The 17,799-nt window shown below is 42.7% G+C and overlaps 1 protein-coding gene and 3 non-coding genes across 4 annotated transcripts; 2 read left to right on the forward strand and 2 right to left on the reverse strand.

Annotated features, from left to right (window-relative positions):
• Positions 1–5,666: 5,666 nt before the first annotated feature.
• Positions 5,667–9,838, reverse strand: LOC148663062 (uncharacterized). The gene is made up of 4 exons (XM_088630867.1): positions 9,235–9,838; positions 9,018–9,133; positions 8,713–8,953; positions 5,667–5,684 (listed from the first exon to the last, which is right to left on the reverse strand). The coding sequence occupies exons 1-4, from the start codon at positions 9,790–9,792 to the stop codon at positions 5,667–5,669; spliced, it is 933 nt and encodes a 310-aa protein (XP_088486993.1). The 5' UTR covers positions 9,793–9,838.
• Positions 6,338–6,409, forward strand: trnae-uuc (transfer RNA glutamic acid (anticodon UUC)). Its single transcript has one exon. It is a non-coding gene; the product is annotated as a tRNA-Glu (tRNA).
• On the forward strand, positions 6,846–6,918 carry trnav-cac (transfer RNA valine (anticodon CAC)). The gene has a single exon. It is a non-coding gene; the product is annotated as a tRNA-Val (tRNA).
• Positions 9,839–16,797: 6,959 nt separating the features above from the next.
• LOC148663065 (U7 small nuclear RNA) lies at positions 16,798–16,853 on the reverse strand. Its single transcript, XR_015939019.1, has one exon. It is a non-coding gene; the product is annotated as a U7 small nuclear RNA (small nuclear RNA).
• Positions 16,854–17,799: the final 946 nt, after the last annotated feature.

Here is a 17,799-nt window from a genome sequence, read left to right on the forward strand (position 1 = left end):
GACATCAAGTACTACTGTTGTATTTATGAAAAAGAAACAAAACAAAAAACATACTAACAACTGTGCCATCCTACTCCTTAGTTAATACATTTTATTATTCATAAACAGTTAACATTGTTAGCAAAATATTTTGAATTATATTTAACCCTATTTTTTCTTTAGTTTTGTATTTAACTTATTATATGATAGTCAGACTTAATGTATATTGGAACAATGAAAATATATTTTTACAAGATTTTACATTAAGCACTTAAAATTAATATGGTTAATAATAGTAAACTGTAACATGCTGTACCAAGATTGGTTAAACTGCGAAGAAAATGCTTTCAGAGAAAATGTTTCAGGTGTGAAGAACATAGATTTCCAATGCAATTTCAACCAAACCTGTTCCCACACACCCTGCCCCCACTACCATTAGAATATACACAAACATTTTAGCGTTTCATTCTGAGCAGAAGACCCTCACACCTGAAGAGTGCTGGCTGTGACGAATTAAACCGGTTTTACAGGTTTCAATCACAGACCATCTGACATGGGAGTCAGTAAACTAACACACAGCGCCACCGGATTTGATAACGCTATAAAAACGCTATAAAATAATGTGACTTGGCACAGAACAAGTTTACAGCACAGTACAAAAATAAATGCTGACCATGACTTTAGAAGCATAAATTGCCTTACACTCAATTTAAACACAAGCTGTCTTTAGCCCTCTAAACTGGTTCATACAGAAATGTAGAGATCCAGGCTCAGAACACACAGCTTCATTAGCGAATACATATGCAGGACAACTAGAGAAGACGTTTTACAGAGAATGGATTTTTAGAAACATCCCATCAGTGACATCACTGAAGTCAACTCCTAGGTACTGTAACTGTCGTGTGGATAGTTTCACAAGAATCAGACAAAGGTTTAAGCATCGCTTGTTCTAGATAAAACTGCAAAAAAAAAACCAACAACCAATAATTAACTTCTTTGCGGCTCTGTTTGCCCAAATCATATATTCACAACGTGAAATCTAGAAAATAATATTACGTAACCAAAATCCGCAATATGGAAACAGAACCTGTGTAATTGTTGATAGATGATGTACTCGTAACATTTTTTTCAAGACGAACTACAACATTTAAAAAATGACTTGTATGTACTTGATATCTCTAATCAATCCACGGGTCCCAGCACAAAATGAAACTAAAACACATACCGTTTCGCGCTTCTTATTAGTTGCTCAAAAGTAATTTGACCGTATGGAATGCATAATATAAACCTAGAAACATATACGTGAGCAGTATTTAAGCACTGTAGTATCGGTGTTAAGACATACCGTTCAAATACTGTAAATCAAGTTAAAAATATCTCAAGACCGATTTTTGTCATAATGAAACCATGTTTCGTGTATGTTTTCTTTTTCATCTTGAAATAACTCATTTCTAAATACCTTTTTCACTGTTAACATCTTGCAGCAACTCTGCAACAAAATATACACTCTGACAGTTCATCCTGCTACCAACATTAAATAAGATTTAAATAAGATTTCTATATTTATGTCTTTATTTAGTGGTTTCATTAGTGACAAAGGCTAAACTTTCTTGGAAAAATGTATTTTATGTGTTGCGGAAAAAACTGACTTGCTTTAACAAAATAAGTTTACAAATCCTTTCACCTGGCATTTTCGTAGTTAGAAATTATGCAACGCTCTGTTAAAAGCAAGGGAGTTTTTATGTCCATTGCAGTTCTTTTGCAACATGAATTTAATTATATCGTTATTAATTTCTTGAGATACGCGATTCCATATTATATTCCCTTTTAATCAAATTCTAAAAGTATGCTTGTTGTCTCCGGTATCACGTTAGTTAAAGACTTCGAAGCTTACAATGTTTAGGGAGAAATGGAATACTGGTGTGTATTTTTTTCTTTAAAGTACCGAGACCAGCCATATACTGTATGTTTATGTTCCAAAATTAATATAGTTTATGGCCTTCACACGCGTTACAGTATGCTCCTATTCTTTTTATGCTCAGCTACTAAGATTTCCCTTCAGTGGTAAAATTAGATATGAATATTCAATACTTAACCGGGCACAGTTATGACATTAAATATACATATACATACTGTATACAGTACAGTTTGCATACGGTAATATGTTTATGTTACGTGATTAAAAAATAAATAAATACAAATGAAAAGTCCAGCACCAGCTGGATTTGAACACACAACCTGCCAGTTGGTAGTCACGCACCTAGACCAGTAGGTTACAAGACAGCTCGCATGAACAGGCAGGCGAAACAGCCCTACAGAGCCCTGTCGCAGTACATGGATATAATCATACCGTTATTAAATTCTTGAGATACGCGATTCCATATTATATTCCCTTTTAATCAAATTCTAAAAGTATGCTTGTTGACTCCGGTATCACGTTAGTTAAAGACTTCGAAGCTTACAATGTTTAGGGAGGAATGGAATACTGGTGTGTATTTTTTTCTTTAAAGTACCAAGACCAGCTATATACTGTATGTTTATGTTCCAAAATTAATATCGTTTATGGCCTTCACACGCGTTACAGTATGCTCCTATTCTTTTTATGCTCAGCTACTAAGATTTCCCTTCAGTGGTAAAATTCAATATCTACAACTGGCACAGTAAAGACGTTTACAGTAAGTCTTTCTACGACAGACCAACGGACCACGAGTGCCCCTGTCGGTCAACCAATCACGCACCGCGGTATTTTGCGTCATCACGTGTCACGATGCACGAAGCCGTAGCCAATTACCTCCGGTACATGTCTGTACCGCGCACTTTGAATGGCTGCATCTGTAAGGAGATTGGAAAATATAAGAGTGTCTGAAACGTATAAGTACAGTACAGGTGGACGTAAAAGTAGTTAGATAAACAGTTTTTGTATTTTTATACAATTAGTTGCAATAGTGGAAACAATTTGGATTTTTTCGAATGTCTCGAAACCAGACATGCTGAAACGCTGTAGGTTTAGAATCGAGACTGGGGAGAATAACGTCTTGTGAGAAGATCTGTTTACCTAACGATTAGATCCTGTAAATCCCTTGTAGCCTCCCTAAGTCTGTCCCAGTCCAGTGGATAAAAATGTACTGTTAATGGAGTGTTGGTTTCTCTGTTAGGGTATACTGGAGCACTACTGTCATGCTTGTTTCACTCCTCTGTTCAACAGTGTGCTATAGAGTAATGTATATGGGGAGACGGCAGGAGGCAACAGGAGTATTGGGGCAGCAAGTTTTACTTGCCGAGTACCAGATTTTAATGGGTGGTTTTATCCCAGATCTATTGGGTTGGAATATTATGCATTACAAAGAATGACTATCCAGAACAGGGTATCACGTGGCTTCAACTGACTGTGATCACTCAGTATGTTGATGGTATTCTGAGTTCTTCCCCTGACGAGGAAACCCACAAGTCTGAGTTGCTTCAGCTTTAGAGTGTCTAATATTAAGCAGTTATAATAAGGCCCTTTTGTGTCGAGCATTGTGGAATTTTAACAGGGCCAGGGTGCAATGTTTTTACGGGGTGAGCACAACTTTTAACAGATCTGCTTAAGGGGGGAGTGCAGTACAAGGACAAGATTGCCTTGGTTCCAGCAGCAAAAGCCGCCTGTAATCATTTGAAACAAGCTCTCTTACAGGTGCTGAGACTGGGGTTTCCTCAGATGGATCAACCATTCCTTTATATGTAAGTGTGGACAAAGGGTTACTGTATATGTATATAATGTATGTATTTGTTGCATGTAGGCCACAATTCTGGATGGCTATGGAGAAATAGGATTCTCTCACAACGGCAGGGACTCCAGTTAAGAATACTGGGCTTGTCTCTGAACTGATTTGTAGTTTTACAGCTGCCGACAGAAGCAGCTTGAGTAAGGTGTAAATAACACAATAAATAAAGAATTCCAGTAACTCAAGGTAACAACCATGCAGATGCAGATGCCAGACGAGCGGCACTGGGAGAGCGGGAGTCTGAGACCCCTGTGAAACCTCTATTGGGGAAAGGGGAGAATTCAGGTTGAGGGCTTTAATAGATGTTTAATAGTGGTTAGAACAAATGTGTAAAAATGTGGGGTTGTATAATGATGGGATGTGGGCTGGCACATACCCAAGTGTATGACAAAGATGATCCCGTGGTACGGACTGCCCTTCCCCTTGGATACTGATCTAGGGGCATACTACACTGGGAAGGTGTGCCAGGCTGTAATTGTCTCACTAGGGGTAAGTTAGAAGTCACATTGCCCCCATCACCCACAGTCTGAAAGACCAACTAAGGAAATATCAACTGAAGGAACACCGTGGGTAGATGCTCTACCTGCAGTCCTGTGCGGTTTGCGGGCTGGAGAAAACAGAACTGTGAGACTGAGCCCATTTGAGATCATCACGGGCAGCCAAAGAAACTCCCTGGAGGCCAAGTTTGGCTAACGCACTGATGAATTAACTAACTCTCTATTAAAGTATTGTAGGTTTGTTAACTGAAGCAGTGCACAGGGCTCGTGAACAGGTGCCGGACGCTTGGGGACCTCCAGTAGAGGGGAGACACGTCCAGATACCTGGCGAGTGGGTGTAGGTGAAGGAGAGATACCCTGCCAGACGTTGCAATCCTGCTGGGAGGGACCATATCAAGTGCCACCAACTACTGACTGTGCCATCTGAGTGACAGGATGAGATCGCTGGATCCGCGTATCGCACTTTCACCGACCCACGGCACCAGAGACTGAGTGAACAGAAAGAAGGATGTTGTTACCGTTTCTGTGTCTGATGTTTCCTAAGACCAACAGTGTGCTTGTTAGGCCTGAGGAGCATTTCTGGGGATATGGTATCAATACATTCCAGGTGTTGGCATATCTATAAGCCAAAAAATTATAATCGGAGTTGGGTCAGTATTGCTGTTCCAAGATCCTGACGATAGATCTCCACATGGCTGAGGTCTGCGTTTGGGTCCTGGAGTAGGACTTTATGTATTTGTAGGATTAGGGCTGTTTTATATGTATAATTGTAACTATCACTTGTACAAAAACATCAATAACATCTTGTTGTAACTGTGGAACACACAATGTCATGGTAATGCATGCCTGTACATCTAAAAAGGAAAGATCTGCCCTGACATTGTATGTGAAAAAATAGGCAGTCCTGACGTATGCCATATTTTATAAGGGGGGAATGAAGTAAGAGATAAGATGTAAAAAGGGTTAACGTAAGTCAGTTCTGCCTGAAAATTAGACTTCTAAGCAACAGGGGTTTATGGCAGGAAAGGGGGTTAACTGATAAGGATGCCAGATGCGAACAAGGAACCCCCTGGGGGCATAATCTTAAACTGACCATTTGGCCAGGGCCTCTTAACTGGCCAAATACCATGACCCCCCCCCCTTACCATAACATTGAATGACGTCTGAAGCAGCAAGCAAGGACTATAAAACCTAAATGTTTGTACCGGCACATCGAACAATACTTCGGTTTTGTTGTTTCTTGCGGGAAACAAGACTTCGGCTTTATTGTTCCTTGCATGCAATAAACTCATCTGTTTTACTTCATCTTGGGATCAAGAACCTTATTCCTTCTGTTACAACAGTACCAAACGCACGTTTCTTCTGTAACCGGAGCCGATCATTTGCAATTGGGCTGTGCCGACAGACCAGGACGAGCTCTGTCGGCTCAAAAGCAGCGCAAGACCTGCAAGTACAACAGAAAGATTAGCATCCAGCGGGGGCCTCTTAGTGAGCCCAAGATCTCATCAAGAATCGGCTCCAGCAACAGGGCTGGGCGCATTGTTCCATTCTCCGACCACTCTCGGTGTAAACAAGTCCCTCCTGGTCTCTGCTTGAATTGCACTTTCCTGCGTTTGCTTTGGTGTAACTGGCTTCCCCTGCATAGGCGAATGTGAAGAAGATCCTTAGTAAGTCATTGAAGAAAACCGAGAAGAGGTCGAAGTGGCCCCTGTCGTTCATCAACGATCCAGTCAGGCAGTACTCCTCTGTAAAGCGCCGTTCGTTCACATCGATTGGCTTTTTCTTGCCTTCATTCGTGCAAGTAGTAAAAGCAGACGCCCCTATTCTGCCGTGACCCGGATTCAAACCGGGGTTGTTGCGGCCACAACGCAAAGTACTGACCACTATACGATCACGGCGAGTTACCGATACACATGTAGCAGGGCGGAAAAGGATGTGCTCTCTTCGTGTGACATAATTCGGAAAAGTCCTGACATTGCATTTCAACTGAGCACCAGTATACATCGACCCTTCGACACTCTGAGTGACAACTCTCTTGCGTGTGCTCATATTTATGTAGTTTGCTTACATGATGCCCAGAACAGCAGGGTTGTGTGCTCCCATATGGTTTAGCGGTTAGGATTCCTGGTTTTCTCCCAGGCAGCCCGGGTTCGACTCCCGGTATGGGAACGTGTCAGTTTTGCCTCCTGCTTTCCAAAAGATCAGCACCGTGTACGAAGGAGCCGCATTAAAACTACTCGAACGTGCGAGAAGAGGGGGCGCTTGTTTCCAGCCGAAACTTCTCGCGTGTGAGACGAGCTGATCATCGCTGCAGGAGGGTTACTCTGGTAGACAGGGCTGACCTTCGGCAATAGGATTTATAGTCTCCAAGATGATATTTGCACTTTCTGGAGAGGCGATTTTCTCCACTTCAGTAGCCCGATTTTGTCGATTGCGTGGAGAGGGCTGTAGAATGTGGCGCCGCCTTTCCTGCTCCGTCCATGACAGGCGTGCTGGTCTCTGGAGAGAGAGCACGGTCCATCAGCGCACTCCAATAAAGGCACTGGAAGCAGCTGAATCGCATTGGCAAAGCTCAGCGCTGGGCCGCTGGGCACGTCTTACCATCATTTCCGTAGTGTAGTGGTTATCACGTTCGCCTCACACGCGAAAGGTCCCCGGTTCGAAACCGGGCGGAAACAGACATCTTTTGTCGCCAGGCACAAAAGGGGATTGGGGATTCGTCTAGCGCTGTGATCGAACAGACCCACTCACCTCTTAGTGTGGCAGGATCTGCACAGTGCATGTCACAGCGCATCCTGCTTTCACTTCAATGCGCGTCCTGATGTACCCCAGTCTCCCGCGTGACAGGTGGGGACAGGTGACAGGTCCTATACTAACGAGAAAGACATCGCTCTCTCCGACCCCCGGCATCGTGTCCCGACCCACCGTGCTGGAAGCCGACGCGTGCTGCGATTCCTTTACGGAGCAGAAATGACAACCGAGGAGCCGAGAGATCATTTCAGCATTTCGCGTCTGAACGGAAAACACAAACGACCAACTCGGAATGACTTGCCTTTGACGCTTTTCAAAGCGTTCTTTGTGCACGACGACTGCGCCGCCTAGCAGATACAAATGGGTTGTACAAATTTGAACTAGCAAACGGAAGAGGGCTAAGCCCCCTCTCTTTTAGCCCAGGTTCGATCTGTCTCCCAGAATCACCAGGGCGCACACACACACACACCCGTGCCGTTGAAGTGCTCTGCTTCATTTCTAAGGGCAACTCAACATTCACTCCTACCCTGAGTGCAGAAAAGACAGCATCCACAGCAACAACAGCTCAGGTCTCTGCACAGGAGCTAAGCTGCCCTCATCTCCTCTGCTCTGCGGCTCCTGCAGAGTGGAGTCCTGCCTGGAGCCGTGTTTGCAGGCGGCGGCTCCCCGCGCCCTGTCTGTGCGTCGTGTCCAAGAGCTCCTGGGAGGAAGAGAGAGCCCTCCCACTCAGGGGCTTTTCCACGGTCTGTGTGAGGAGGGGCGGGTGTGTCCAGTAGCTTATCGAGCGGAAGCCTGGGGCGGCGGAGAGCTGTGATCGTGCAGACCTTGAGGTGTCACCTCTTTGTCTGCTTTCCCGCCCCCCCTCCGCCCAAGCTCTGCTCCAAAGTAGCCCGGCAACCCCTCACACCTGCACGTGTCACAACCTAAGGTGCGGTCATGAGACACCCATGTCCAAGTTGGTCGTTCATGTTTTCCGTTCAGATGCGAAATGCTGAAATAATCTCTCGGCTCCTCGGTTGTCATTTCTGCTACATAGAGGAATCACAGCACGCGTGTTAAAAGAAGACTGTGATAATCGGTGCGTCTTGGATTAGACGAGATTAAAGAGTGAGTAGTTTTGTTTTTCTGTTTTTCGGTGCAGGACTTGGTCCCTGGTGTTGCTTTAGCAGGAGCCACTGCCATGACACAGTGCATGTACAGCTCAGTCACTTCATGCTGCAAGAGGGAAGGTCACAGCATTAAGGGATCAAGGCCAATAGAGGGATAGAGAAGGACCTTCTGCCATCAGTGAAGGCAAGCTGGCAGCTCTAGGCACTACAGCTGCCACAGTCTGGTTCACATCTAGATCATGGATGAAAAAGCAGACAATGGATCAGTAGAGCGAGAAGGCTGAGCAGCCTTTGAGAGCAATACCTTCCTGGACAGCTTCTTCTGGAAGAGGAAGGCATCAATTGTGAAGCAGAGCACATCCTTCTGCTTGGAGGGGACAAACCTGGACAGGCAGCCATCTGCCTTGCTGTCCACCATGCACCTGGGGACAAGGACAAGGATGAACCCCTGCAGGCTCTCAGGGCTCCTGCCCACCTCCCCTCCCAGAAGGGGCCATACCCCAAATTGTCGATCACAGGGAAACGGGGCTGGGAGTGCTGGTCTGGTTTCTCCGTTACGTAACACGAGTGGATGTACAGCCTCTGCTCCGCTGTGGCAAAGTAGGCAGTGGCCTGGAAGTACATGGGCTGACCCAGGAAGTACTCATCCTTGGGAGAAAGCCGGACCCAGTGGGCTGGAGAGAGAGAGGCAGCATTACACCTGCACACAGCACCCCCTGCAGGCAGGTGGAGCCACTCACTCAAGGAGTTGGTGGTGAGCAGGACAAAGCTGTGCTTGTTCTTCAGGTCCTTGAAGAAGGTCCTTCTCCTGGCCCACGTGGGGACATAGCCAACCTTGTAGGAGTAGTGGAACCTGCAGGACAGAGGTGATGAGGGGCATCTGGACACTTTCCCAGCAGCAGCAGAGCCCTGCCTACCTGTTGTAGGAGCACTTGACCGGCACAGAGAAGGGAATGAAGCGATGCACAGGTGCACTGGAGGAGGGCGGGGTATAGCGGAGAGTGTTGGAGTACACCAGGCGGCCCTGGACAACCTGCAGGGTCACAGAGGAAGGGATATTCCCAGGAAAGGCAACCCCGACACTGGCCCTACAGCTCACGTCGATACACTGCCTGTAGATGAAGACCCGCTTACCGATCGCTCGGTGCCGCACTCGTGAAGCCCGTAGATGAAGTAGAAGTAAGTGCGTGTGGTTCGGCTGACGCTGCAGTTGCCCAAGGTCACCTCCGACGGCCAACAGCTGAAGCCGAACAGGAGCCGACTGACCCTCACGTACATCCTGCTGGAGTCGCACCACACAGCCACTCCTCGGGTGCCCCCGATGGCCGGGCGAGCCGGCTGCCGCCCTCGCTGGGGAGGAAACAGGACGCTCTTGATGTAGGCGGGTAAGGGGCGGCTGCTGGCTTCGGGCTTCATCTTCTCCTTGTCGAAGTAGGGCGAGTACGCGTCTCTGGACACGGGAAGGCGGCGAAAGTCGGGAGCCAAGGACTGCGAGTCGTTCTCGCTTGCAGACAGGTCTTCGGAGGGCGCATCTGCCAGGTTCAAGTCCTCCAACTGGGCTGCGTCTTCAGGAGCCGGGAGGTCGGCCTGGAGCGCCAATTCCCGAGAGTCCCAGCCAGCCGGCCCGGCGGAGACCAGTGCGGGGAGCCCGGCCCCTGTGTACAGGCACAGCATAAAGAGAAACGAGCGCATCGCCAAATTAACGTCCCGTTCAAATGCTACAGGAGTAAAATAAGTAAACCACAAAACTGTGTTGAAGCAAGAAAGCATAAAATGTGAACGCGGTGACTAGGTTTTTATACTGGCAGGACCTGCTACCGCACACCTGGTCACACTACCGCTCAATCAACACAATCAATTACATACAGAGATCCGGATTGTTCTCAGCGTCTAATTAGAACCTGATTCCAGTCTGAGGCGGGACTCCGTGAAGCCGCCTGAACATTTTCCCGTGTGTATCTGACCTCAGCGGAGGAGTTCCACGCAATTTCGACAGAATTAAATCACCCACACGTGTAAAGTTTGCTCAGATTAATTTATTGTTCAATTAGTTTCTAATTTCCGAGGAAAGTGTGTTAAACTCGCTGTCAGACAGAGTACGGAACATGCGACACGTCCGTCCACACTTTCTTTTATCGAGGGGGCTGATCTATCAACACGTACCGCAATGAAAATAATTTTACTATTTTTCATGTGTAATTGCATGTCATATTAAAATGTGTAATACAAGCATTTCTTTGCTTCCCAGTAAAGAAATACTGATCAGCTTTTGACATGATCTGATAATAATTTGTCTGATTTTCCAGAGATTGCTTTTGCTTCGCAGCACTGAGAACCTATGGAAGCCCGTTTCAGCCAGGGAGTAAAAAAAACGCACTATGGTATCTCAGAATTGTGACTTAGAATCATAGAATTGCGACATAAAAACTCAGAATTTTGACTTTATCTCTCACATTTGCGACTTCGAAAAGCCCATATTTCATTGTCTGTCCTTTTGTTATTGTAACGAATTCGGGTTCTAGGGCTTGTGCCCTCGCCGCTCCCACCCTACTTCGTGCCTCACTGTATTGGCTCAAACCCAGGTCTTGCTAGCTAGAACCCGAATCCGTTACAATAACAAAAGGACAGACAATGAAATATGGGCTATTTCGAAGTTGCAAATGTGAGATATAAAGTCGGAGTTGTGAGTTACTAAGTCGCAATTCTGAGTTACTTAGTCGGAATTCTGCGATACCATAGCGCGTTTTTTTGTAACTCCCTGGCGGAAACGGGCTTTCATACATTTCAATTAGTCTGATCAGTGCAGGACAAGTTAATGTAGAATCATTACTATGTCTGTCTCTTGTTTGTATATAAATGAATGTCTTTGACAACTTAATGTTAGTTTTTAATTTAGTTTTACGATGTAGGTCATGTGTTAACATATGCACGAGCAAACGAAATGTCTCACTCCTGATTCAGCTCATGCTCCATAGGAGAGAAGAGATTCCTCCTGCTTCTCGTACAATCATATCAGAACAGAAGCCCGTGTCGCCCAGCTCTGATTCAAGAGCGACTCGCATCTTCAGCCCTTTTTTTATTCGTGATCCTAATTTTCTTTAGTTATGATCAATATTGAACTTTTTCTAAATAAAACGACAATAATCAAACATGCAGGCAGACATTTAAAAAGTATTAGGAGCTGACAGGGTGCCCCTTTGGAATAGTTGTCAGAAAATGTGAGGAAAGGAAAGGTACGTAAGCTCTCACACACAGCATTAGAGATTGGCATCTGATGGAAAAAAAAACGACCTGTCTCTCCGGCATTTAACGGTGCTGTTGTTTTGATTTTACATATTGTTAGCATTTTAATGAATTGTTAAAAGATTGATACACAAATCGCTAAATAAGAAAACGTAAAAACCCTAGCTGTAAGCAATTGGCCGTTCGTATTCCTGAATTTTAAATCCCTGTGTTCTTCTGTATCCGAATGCCTGGTGCAGCTCATTTGAAAGCAGAGTCTACCATTTACAGAAGCGTATTGTTGCCACCAAGGAAAACAAATCCTGAGTTTACAGGAGTAAAAGAGGAAACAAATGCAAACACCGTTTAGAAAAAACACACACGTCTCAGGCCTTAACCATGACAAGGATGGGATTTGAACCTAGACGAGCAGAGCACAATGAATTAGCAATCCAAAAAGTGACTCCTGTTTAATTTTCTTTTCGCTTGCTCGATTTGTAGTACGCTCCTAAATCCTTACAACCGATAAACAAAACGGCTTCATGTGCCACAGCATTCTGCTGCAGGTACCGTGTATTAGGCGAACCCGAATTAAATATTTCAAATATGTGAAGGATTTCATGAAACTTGAAAAAAGATCACAGCCAATGTCAGCAATTCAGAGCCTGTAGGCAGCTTCAACAGAACAAAACGATCTGAAGCCGTAATAATTTCATAGAGTGTATTGTGACACTCTAACCACGTTGTTGCTATTACTGCTACTTCTGCTGCCGTTGCTTTAAACTCTACTCAGCGGGCAAGTAAAGTTGTCCAAAGAATAGACTACTTTGAGCCGTCCAAATTCCATTATGTGAATTTAAGCTTTTTGTTTATTAATAACAGCATTAGTAATACAATGCGTGCTCAGAAACCTTACTTATTAGCTCATGAAGCAATAGTGTTTCAACAATTTGAGGTCTTCAAAAAGTAAACGCTGAAGTTTTTATACTTCATTATACTTCATTATACATTATATACTTTTTTATACTTCACCTGAAGAAGGCTCCACGGCCGAAACGTTGTGTTCTCTTTCTTCTTTTTTTCAGCATGGAATAAACCTATTACTTGTTCCTTTGAAGTTTTTATACTTCCTTGTGAGCAGATCACCTTTGATTTAGAAAAGGAAAACTTACTCCCCTGTTGCTTTTATTGCGATATCTGAATCGAGACCCAAGCGCTAAGAAAGCTGAATAACGCAAAAGTCATAAACCCGATTTTAATGTAGATACACGTTCTAATGCAGCCTTCATTACAAGACAGTCTATTTCTCGAAAGCGTGTTATGTAAAAAAGAGAAAAACGAAAATATATGGATGACAATATTTAAAAGCTGAAGATTTTACTTTTGAGAAATTGTCATTTTATGTATCTAGACGCTTTTCAAGCGCTGCTTTTAGAACTTTGCTGTGCTTCCTGAATCATTTTCAGTGTTATAAACTGGGTGTGGAAGTAGCGATCACTTTGTAGAGCAGTTGATAGACTGGAGCTGTTCAGACTACTCTTGTTGTTCCTCAAATGCTTCCATCATTTTTCTTTCAGGCTAGGACGCGAGTGTGTACATGTGTTTGGTTTTCGTTTCACTGATTCTCATTGAAGATTTGTGAATTAACAAGGAAATAATCAGTTGCCTCGGAAAGCAGAAGGTTTGGTTCTCAACGATCTTGAAGACACGCCCATGTAGTGCAGCGTGTGATATTTGTACTATAAAAGACCAAGTGCTCAAAGTGACGTCTGCGTTTGCCGTTGAAACTTTTAATCTCGGGCGCACTTTTAGAAAGCAAAGATAGAGCAGTTGTGTTGAATCACACTATGACAGCTGTCAGCAGCGTGGCGCAGCGGACGCGTGCTGGGCCCATAACCCAGTGGTCGATAGATCGAAACCATCCTCTGCTATGTATTTTTCATGCACGATTGATAAGCACACCATCAGTTTAATGAAGTGCATTAAAACTGATTTTTTCTCTCGTGTGTATGCAAGCTTCACACTTACGGTACTCTTTCATCTTTACCAATAGCAGAGACGCAAATGTATCTTTGGTTGTTCTGCGATCCTTGATATCCTCAAATCCTTCAAATGAACATCCATATCAAACCAATTGTGTTTATATATATTACAATTAAGGTACATATTAAAAATATCAACGCACATTTGTATAATGCTCATTTAATAATAATTGTCAAAGATTATCAAGTTCTCCAACAAATGAACAAATGATCGACAAATGATGATTAATCTCTTCTTGAATATAATCTCAAAAAAGAACCATTAAGGTTTACTAAGATCAAAGCTTAATCAGTGTATTAAGTTTAGCTTGCATCATAGTAATTGAGCAATAAAGTCTGTCCTAATTAAAGAGTACCCAAAGTTTGAAAGTACAACATAGAATAAAAGTACCTTTAATTGCTCTAAAAAGATTTGTGTCTCCCAGGCACCTCTTTTGTCTTTGATCTTTCTGGTTTGTGCCAGCAAAGTTGAATTCCATCATCAGTTAATTTGTCTTAAGTCTGAAAACCAAATTATGACTGAGCTTAGACATTTCTCAAGCGAGTTTTCACTCAACGTTTATTTACTCAAATATTTAGTATCAAATGTACTACTGTAATCCTTAGATTTTAAAAGACAATTTAGCAGTTTTACACCTTGCAAATTCAGTGGTTAACAAGGTATCTTTAAGCTAAATTTTGTGGATATTTTAACTTGATCAAAGTAAAAATGTAATGTAAAAACATTAAAAAAATCTATAAGCAATACCTTAACAACACTGTGAACACACTTTCTTTGAAATCACTGTTGCCTACTCTCCAAAGTTGGTTTATCTGGAAATAATATTATATTAGAAATAATATTAGAAGCTATTTTTACTACTGGATCTTCACTAATAAACTAATCAGACATACCCATTACACATTTTCACATTTTAACTCCACTTTTCTGCAGTATTTGCTAAGTCCTAGAATACAAAGTGGCAATATTTCAAAGTTCAAAAGTTGTAGTAATTTCTTAGAACATGAAGCTTTTTATAAAACACTTTATTTTGGCATTAAAAAATTAGCAAGATTATACATTATAAACTAAAAATAAGAATGTATGCCAGAGATGGATCCTATTAATCAGATGTAAGCTGTCATATAATGACCTATCTGTAACCTATAATACTATTAGTGAATATTTTCTACACCACAGAGAGAATATAATATCATACCAGTAGGTTTTGATTGTCCATGTTGTCAAGGACTCACTTGTGTGTACAGGACTCTTCCATTGTGCTCAGCCTCTTGATGTGGAATTGGGAGTTCACCAGTTCTGTACACTTTCCCACATGCCTCAGTTCATCTCTGATCTCTATCAGGAGACCCAATCCCCGAAACTCTGAAATCATTCCCATTTTGTATCAGCATTTGTAAGGAATTAGGTCAGGATTTTTTTTACACTATTGTTATATTAGCATTACTGTAGTGTTGCTAATGTGCTACATGCAATTTATAATCCTAAAAATGTATAATTCCCACATTTGTAGTTGATTTTGTGTGATCTTCACCTTCACACTATTTTATATGCCATTTATTGCTTATTAACGTACTATTTTTAATCAAAATAATATTAAGACCTGTATGCATTCAAGTAGTATTATCATTATTTATACTTACGCATCAAAAGAAGATTGCTGAGAAAAACATGACAGTATTTAACCTAAATGGCAAACAACAAATATCAGCAATGCATTGTGGTATATAACCAGAAAAGATGCTGTGTTAGATATATTTTTAATTTCAATTATATATGCATTTATTAATGTTGTCAATATTATTACAGTTGCAATTTAACCATGGTGAGAATCCCTGCCTGTCATACAGGAGAATGGGGTTTGATTCCTGACAGGGAGCTAAGGAGCTTTAAAGCATCAAAGTGACATAAGAAAAGTCATTGTCAGAAGTGGGATATGAAAACAAGCCACCAGGGGAGACCGATGTAATAACTTCACCAGAAATATATTGAAAACAAATGGGCTGTCACTAAGGAAATTCATAGAGAAATACAGGTCACACCATAAAACACCATAAGGAGTGCAAAATATGTTAAGTTATTTCTGTACTTCATCAGTGTCGGTAAAAGAGGGACTCAAGGACACAAAGACTCTAGTTTGGGATTCAGGCTGAGAAAGGGAAGTGTGACTTTGGACACAGGGCATTGCATAGAGGAACAAATGGCGCAACGAAACAAAATGCCAAAACCCCAGATTGAACCAGGGACCTTTAGAGCATCAGTCTAAGGCTTTCTCAGCTGAGCTATTTCAACCTCTGTTTACAATCTAACCTCTGCTGTCTGCAGTAGCCTCCCAAAGTTCCAGCATGAGTGCACGAAGAGGAGTGGTAGAGTGTTACGTAATCCAGCTCAGCTCTCTGAAGTTTGGTAGATACATCTTCTTCCTGAGTAATGTAGGATCAACTTCTTCAGGCTGGAGGAAGGGCTTGCATTTCGGCAGTAGTAACTGACTGAGTAGTGACTTCTAGGACCTGGTCTTATCAGGTTGCTTTGCCACATTTGTCAGTTCTGCTGAAAAGACCTGTCTCTAGGAAATTTAGGAAGCAGAAGAACGACTATCTGAAAGGTGACATGATCTGCTGCCTGTTTGATGTGATCATGAATGACACAGGAAATTCGAATTATTGCAATAAGACAAAACAAGATCCATAAAACACTGGCAGAAGTGCAAAATGTGAGAAGATAAAAAGACACCTGTTTCTGCCCGCTTTCAAAAAGGGGATCTTGCCCATGTGTGATGAACGTGATAATCACAATATTACAGAAATGACAGCAGCATTGAACATGGCGAGACGTGAAAGATTGTTAATTCCCTTCAAATACTCACAGTGTGTTTATTCTGCTGTATTAATTTACTGTGCTCATCAGGCAGTTACAAACCTGTTATCTACACACTGCTACCAGAGCTGGATAGGTGACTCCACATTCTACAGCTCTCTAGCAAAAGAGGAAGTCAGACTATAGAAATGGAGAAAATCTCCTCTTCAGAATGTGGAAATATATTCCTGAGAGAAGTCCTTTCTCGACGTTCAACACTCTCTGCAAGTCACCCATTCCCACCTTGCGCAGTGTAGTGGTTATCACATTCTCTTAACACACCAAAGGGTTTCAGTTTGAAAGCGGGCGAAAACAAGTGATCACTTTTCGCACATTTGTCACTGCTGAGGTTGCTTTATGGGTCTATTTTCTATACTGTGCTGATCAATTGGAAATCAAATGGCAAAAAAGACCCGTTCCCGCACCTAAGGTCAAATATTAGGAATCAAAACTGCTTGAGTGTATGGAAGCACACAGCTTTATCAAGATTTCCAAGTGCAAGATCTTTTTATTCATAAAAGACCCTATTTATGTTGTATGAGAAATATTAATACAGAATCCTTTTTCACCAAATAAATGGGGTTCCTGACTTCAGAAAGCCTTCTAGACAAATACTAAAAGAGCAAAAATTCAATTTGGTAAATGAAATGAAAACACATACCCTACCAAACCTTGAGTACAGGCCATTCAGGATGATAATACAAAACCATTTATAATTCAACAAATAAAACCTGTCAACTGGTAATCACCACTTATCATAAAAAAATAAGTAGCAATACACAGTAGGGGACTCTTGGGTGCAAGTTAAATCCATGCAAGAAGGGGTTTAGTGTTATATTTCCAAATCAGATATGCAAATGAGAGATCTGGCCCAGCCAATCTCAAAGCTCCCATGGTATGGAATGGAGCTGCTCCCCTCTTCTAGTTATTCACACTGGAGTTAGGTTACATATTAGCACATTTCATCTAACAGTTGCTCCAGAAACAAAAACGTAAACAAATGATCTGGAATGTGACCACACCTATGAGAATGTAGTTCAACAGATAACTTGTAAACCTTGTCATAAGATGTTTTTTGTTCTACAAAATATACTTTATTCTGCAAAAAAAACATCTCAAAAGGAACATCTCACACATATTAACACTCCATGTTATAAAAAACAACGGCGGAACGGAGATTGATTGTCCGTTATCAATCTTTGCGAGTGGGGGCGGATTTGCGCAATTAAGAGAGTCCCTCCAAATCTACCACTTGCTATTGTCCTTTAATCTCTGTATAGGTCCCAAAGTCCATTCCAGCGCTCCCTCCCCGTGGGGAAACCCCATTTGGCGACGTGGTGCTTCGTCCTCCTCCTGAGGTCCGCCAGGATCCTCTCCTCCAGCTCCCTCGCCCCCCACTTTATGTTGTGCCGGATGAGAGTGTTCCTCGCCTTCCACAGTCCTTGTTTTGTGAGGGACAGTAGCAGCCCCCACAGGTCCTGTGTCCCCTTGTCCAGTCTGGTGGGTGCCAGCCCCCAGCAGAATGTACTGGTAACTGAGCACTGCATCCTTTCCCAGGAGTTGCATAATGTTGTCCAT

Source organism: Lepisosteus platostomus, chromosome 5 (genome assembly GCF_059453375.1).
Source record: "Lepisosteus platostomus isolate fLepPlt1 chromosome 5, fLepPlt1.hap1, whole genome shotgun sequence".
Taxonomy (NCBI): Eukaryota; Metazoa; Chordata; class Actinopteri; order Semionotiformes; family Lepisosteidae; genus Lepisosteus; species Lepisosteus platostomus.

Bases quoted from the DNA above. Each gene is read 5' to 3' on its own strand.
- LOC148663062 (XM_088630867.1), bottom strand. From the start codon at position 9,792: ATGCGCTCGTTTCTCTTTATGCTGTGCCTGTACACAGGGGCCGGGCTC. The intron at 9,134-9,234 runs GTAAGCGGGTCT...GTGACCCTGCAG, and splicing joins AGTGCGGCACCGAGCGATCG to GTTGTCCAGGGCCGCCTGGT. The intron at 8,954-9,017 runs GTAGGCAGGGCT...TCTGTCCTGCAG, and splicing joins GTCAAGTGCTCCTACAACAG to GTTCCACTACTCCTACAAGG.